This window comes from Gobio gobio (genome assembly GCF_949357685.1).
Source record: "Gobio gobio genome assembly, chromosome: 10".
Classification (NCBI taxonomy): domain Eukaryota; kingdom Metazoa; phylum Chordata; class Actinopteri; order Cypriniformes; family Gobionidae; genus Gobio; species Gobio gobio.
This window is the reverse complement of record NC_137116.1, coordinates 37,208,676-37,214,791: the sequence shown is the minus strand read 5'-3', so window position 1 is coordinate 37,214,791 and position 6,116 is coordinate 37,208,676. Positions and strand designations below refer to the sequence as shown.

The window sequence follows — 6,116 nt, the reverse complement described above, 5'->3', positions numbered from 1 at the left end:
GAGACATTCAGACAATTTAATCACTCAAAATCAATACATCGTTTAAATTCAATTTAATTATTTTAAGGAAAATGTTTTGCAATGAGAAACTTTGCTCACCAGTATAATCAATGTATAGCCTATGTATTTGGTTCCTTTGAAAAGAATATAGGCCTACTACCACAACTATTACTTTGATTAAGATAATGATAATAATGACAATAAAAGGAAATTGAACAGAGCAGAGAGTTTTTTGGTTGTTTTCATTTAAACTAAAAACATATTTTTCACCCATCACCACTTTTTAATCACTGTTGATTACAGTTCTGAATTGATTGTATAAAATGCATTCTCATTCTTTTTTTCCGTCCTGAATTTCTTCGCACTCTCAAGTTTGTCCAAAATCTAAACAACTTAATTAAAAAACTGTTCCTGACACCACAAGAGCAATTAAAGTTATCAGGCCACATGTTACACCAGCCTTTTGTCCTCCAGACTGAAACATTCTGGTCATCTCACTAATTTCTTCAGGGTTTGCCTGTTGCCACTTCGGTTCATCTCCAACTTTCACCCAGGAAATATCACCTTCTGTCATTACAGCTATGGAGTTTTTCTTCATCTTGCCGACCATTGGTGGGCTTTTGAATGGTGGGAGATGGACAGGTTTTAACTGACCACCACTGAACACACCGGACTGGACACAGTACAATATCTGACAGCCATCACTAATGGCAGCAAGATTTTGGCTGAACTGAGGTGGACAGCGAGATTGACCCTTCGCAAGAGGGTTGACAGACTGGCAGCTGAAGAAACCAGCAAAAGGCACAGAGGATTTTATTGCTGTCACATAGTCATTGCTCAGACAAACCATCATGCCATTAGACAAAAATTTTTGGGCAATGAAATTTGGAGGACAGCTGTAAGATTTGGTAAATGGGTTTTGCAAAGATGGTCCATATAGACCTCCAAAGAGGTATCCTGGGTATGCAGGTGCCCTCTGAGTTGTGGAACACCAGTAGATGTCCAATTTTGCACGACGGACATAGTAAACATCACTACAAGTTTGGTCGCAACAAGTACGAAACCCTAAGAAACCACATTTGCGGCAGTGGTTTTGGCATTCATTACGAGTATAACCTCTTTCTATTGTCTCAGAGCGTAACAAGGTGGTGTTGTACTGCGGAGGGCAAGAATAATCACCAGTGGCTGGGTTTTTCTGTGCTGTCTCATCACAGAGGGTATTTCCATCTGATGTCAATGGAGTGCATCGTTGGTAAATGCCTCCGAAGTTAAGATTGGTGACTGGACCATCACAAGATGCATCATCTACATTTGCTTGAAAGTTGAAATTTGGGGAATCTGTACTTATACAACCTGGAATAGTGTTTACTTTATAGTACTGCTCTGCAGCCTGAGATACGAACAAAGCTAACTTATCTACTATGGGTTTTGGTAGATCTGGAAATGTTGATGGATTAAGAAAATAGTGCAGAGGCAGCCCAGAGCGGTCAATAGCCACCAGATTATTGAGCGTACTCTCTTGCCACTTCTGCAGTGAGATGCCTGGGTAGAATAAAGCTCCACCGTGGCTCTGAATAAAAGAATATGTAATATTACCCTGATAACTGCTGCTTTGAGAGTTTTGTTGGGATGTACTGACACCAATATCAAACTTAACTTTGCTAAAGAAATTAAAGCCTGCTGATGCAGAAAGAGAAGACTTGTCTGACTGGCTGTTAGAGACATAAGACATTTTTAAATAGTCCTCTTGCACCAAAGTAGCACCAGCATCAACACTTGTGATGACATGAGTACCATAGTCAAGGATGAGTTTCTCTGACAGATACGTTGCTAGATGTGTTTGATTGTTCTCAATAGCGTCTGCGATTTCCTCTGCCTGCCGAGCAAAGCGGAGATCCAGAGTGAAGTCGGGATACGCATTGACTGTGTACAGATGGTCAATGACCTTTAAAAAAACAAAAGAAGTAAAACACAAGACAATATTATTAAGAATGACAAATAAAAAAATGCATTATTATAAGTATGGTCTATTTTAGTAATGCAAAAAAATATGTGTACACATATATTAAATATGTTTCACTTCATGATGAGCTAGAAATGCTGACATTTTAGATTTAATTATGTTTATAAAAATGTTGAGTTCTATATGAATTAATCTTTTCAGTTATAATATGAGTGAATAATATAATAATTTTTATCTTAAAATTCTTATGAATTTAGTTTTAGCATTAATCATTTTCTGCAATTTCATGCTATTTAATACTGAAGACTGCTTTGTTTTTTAAGACTGTTGTGACTTACTTGAACTCGTGCTGTTGCAGAATTCTCTTTCACTTGGTGGGTTTTCATACGCTGGTTTTCTTTGGAGAATTTTGCATTCAGCACCTTAAAAAAAGAAGCTTCAGCATTAATGGACCTTGAAGTGGAGCTGGTCTGGTCCATCCATGACATGATGATCTCAGAGTGTGTTTCCACTCCACTCATTTTCTGTGGAATGACAAAGACTTCATCTGGAATGAGATAGACACCATCTTCTGTGGTCTGACACTGGGAATAGCTCATATTCATCACCCGTCCCATGTCTATGTTGCGCAGGTTATCCCAGCCTCCACCTGGTAGAACCTCCAGCGCTGTTAAAAGTAAGTTTTTATGACACTCATTGAGTCCATTACTTGGATGAATGAGTGGTTGAAGGTTGCAGTCATTGATAAAACAGCAGAGCATCAGCAGACAGAAGGCTCTTGACTCCATGTTCACCTGGTGTGCTGTGTAAAATGCATTTCTCTCAGAATTGTATCTCTTATTTATATGTTAAGATTAGAGGGTGTGTGGTTTTCACTGAACCAGTTTCAGCAATTACACAACAAAAGGTCTTTTACTGTTACTTTTAATTTGCTACATAGCAACCAAAAACACATCCCTATTTCAAACAGAAAATACAACAAGTTGCTGCCCAAACATATTTTGTTGTTTTAACTGGTGACCATCATGTCTCCACCCAAAGTGATATAACATTGAAATAATAATCGTACTACTGGTGAGTTGTAACTAGAATAAAATTATTAATGTTTTACATTTCCGCATTAATGAATTGTGGTAAAATAAATTCAAAATCACATTTATCAAAATCATTCATTCAAAATCAAATAAATTAAAACAAATTTACTTCAAAAAATATTATGGCATCCACAATCCACATCTCCATTTCATTTTAGACATGTTAATTCTAAATGGTAAAAATTGTAAATATTTTAATAAAAAAATTTTTTTTTAAATTGAAACAAATATAGATACTATATTGGCCGAAAGTATTGGGACACTCCTCCAATGAATTCAGGTATTCCAATCACTTCCATGGCCACAAGTGTATAAAATCAAGCATTATAGTTTTGCATTTTTAAATTAGTTTTTATTTTATTATCGTTTTGAATTTTGCTACAAATTTCAGTTTAGTTTTAGTTAGTTTTATAAATTGGTTTGCTAGTTTTAGCTTAGTTTTTATTTTGTAAACACATTTCTATTTAGTTTTTATATATTTCGTTTCAGTTTCAACATTGATGTATACATAGATGCCTCATTAGCAACTGCAAGGATCAGTAGAATGAGGCATCTACTATCGATACATCTATGACCACGATCTAATTTGACCCTAACTCACCGGAAGTAATGGCGGAGCTCAGAGACGATCGCGTTCGTCTGTTAAGAGGTAAAATAATAGCATAAATACTGCTCGGTTTCTCGCAGAAACTGATCGTTTCGCTAGATAAGACCCTTATTCATCGTCTGGTATCGTTTAAAGCCCTTTGAAGCTGCACTAAAACTGTCATTTGGACCTTGAACCTGAAAAGCCCCTTCTTTTTTGTGGAGAAGTAAACGGAGAAGACCGAAAGCTGCAACAGCAAATATTTGCAATGGTATGTATGTGTTGGTTTGAACCCTTTATCAAACATTTATCAAGCATTTGTTGTTACTTAAAGGGTTAGTTCACCCAAAAAATCAATTTCTGTCATTAATTACTTACCCTCATGTCGTTCGACACCCGTAAGTTCATCTTCAGAACACAAATGAAGATATTTTAGTTGACAATACACTTTACACTCTCAAGACCCATAAAAGGTACTAAAGACGTCGTTAAAAAGTCCATCTCACTACAGTTGTTCTACAATAACTTTATGAATCGACGAGAATAGTTTTTGTGTGCAAAAAAACCTAAATAACGACTTGTATAGTGATGACCGATTTCAAAACACAGCATCATGAAGCTTCGAAGCGTTATGAATCAGCGAGTATATTTTACTTCCGCATCTAAAAACACCAAAACCGGACGTGACGTAACGGGAGGGAGTGTGGTGAATATCAACCGATTTCAACGATAGGAAAACAATGGATCACAATGACAGTTCGGACGCTGAACAAATTATATATGTGTATTAATACTCATATGTCAGACCACAGCTATACAATTATGACACACAATTAGGGACTGACCAGGATTAGACAGAACAACGATTAGAGGAGACAAATTGAGTTGTTGTGTGAGGAGAAACAGTGGAGAACAGCAGGTGTCTCGGTGAGAGACCAGTGTTAGTTTATAATTTATATAACGCTAGCTAACTATATGTGTACACTGTGCTCAGATTACAATACTGTACAGATTATTATCTTGTATCAGGCAATACCGATAATTATTATTTTTAATTAGAATTATATCTGCATTTATGTCAAAACCTAGAGACTTTCAAACATCAAAATGTCATTTATTAATATGTATTCGTGTCAAAATGACTTATAAACAGCTTTTTCTATTCTATTTTGCCTGGAAACGCTTCCAACATTCTTGTGTCGCGTGAAAAATAGGCGTCGGTTCTATTTCTAGCAAGCACACGTTTTCGGCAAGCACACGTTTTCGGCGCGGCTTGAGCCGCGCCTGAGACACATGTGTCACACAGGCAGTGTGCAAGCTCTAACCTGTTAACATGGGAGCCGAAATAAAAACGGACATGCCACGCATCCAGTGTCTAGTGTTTCTTCGAGCTGCATCTGTCACATCTCCCGCCGGCGGCCGAACCACAGACAGTATAGGGTTATTGTATGTGTTTCATGTTATCCTTTATTCATTAATTCTGTGTTATGGGTTTATTTCGTCTCGATTCACCAATAGTGTGAGCATGCATATGACGTTATGAGTATGTATTTGAGTGAACTTTAATGTACATACATGGCATTAATAAAATATTTACATTACCAGCACATAATTCCAAACTTTTTTGAAAAGTGTGAGACTGTTCATTTGTGTTAATGTACATACTTTGTATTCTTCAATGTTGAAATTGAATTACGTAAAAACAATGACAAAAAAGCATCGCGTGTGGATGTTTATTCAATTAATATCATCCTTTACATGAGTATTGCAATGTTGAACCCCATCATATATCATCCTTTAAATGAGTATTGCAATGTTGAACCCCATCATATATCATCCTTTACATGAGTATTGCAATGTTGAACCCCATCATATTGCCGGGATGATAATCCTCCGGTCTAAAGTGAACACTAAACACACCACCGCAGAAGTGAAGTCCCATCTCTTCCGCTGCACAAAACGCCACCATGCAGGTTTCCTAACTTTTAATTTTTTTAGGAAACCTGTGGACTCCTGACAGGCTGGACAAAATCATTTACCATGACAATGATAAATTGGAATAGAAAAACTACCGAAAATACACAGACTCCTACTCAATACATTCTGCACTGAGCCAACAGAGCCTGGCAAACGACTCCCTTTCGTGACGTAATATGACGCGATGTTGAAAAAAATAAAGCGTTTTTTTTACAAACTGTCAACGTTTATAGCAATCTTTATACCTCTAAATTTGACACTAACATCTGTGAAAATGTTATTGATATAATTAAACACCGTATTACAGTTATTGATCGTGATTATAGTCAAATTTGTGATGCTGATTTGTCAATAGATGAAATTAAGAAAGCTCTGCAATCAATGAAAAAATGTAAATCCCCCGGTATTGACAGGCTTTCAGTAGAATTTTATCTCCACTTTTGGGAGATTATTAAACTGCCTTTATTTCATATGTATAAGGAATGCATCAGTCAGG

General features: G+C 36.6%; 1 protein-coding gene across 1 annotated transcript; it reads right to left on the bottom strand.

Moving 5' to 3' along the window:
* Positions 1-397: 397 nt before the first annotated feature.
* On the bottom strand, positions 398-2,751 carry mpeg1.3 (macrophage expressed 1, tandem duplicate 3; the record flags this gene model as incomplete). Its single annotated transcript, XM_079826385.1, has 2 exons — positions 398-1,945; positions 2,302-2,751. The coding sequence occupies 2 exons, from the start codon at positions 2,749-2,751 to the stop codon at positions 398-400; spliced, it is 1,998 nt and encodes a 665-aa protein (XP_079682511.1).
* Between the last annotated feature and the right edge of the window lie 3,365 nt (positions 2,752-6,116).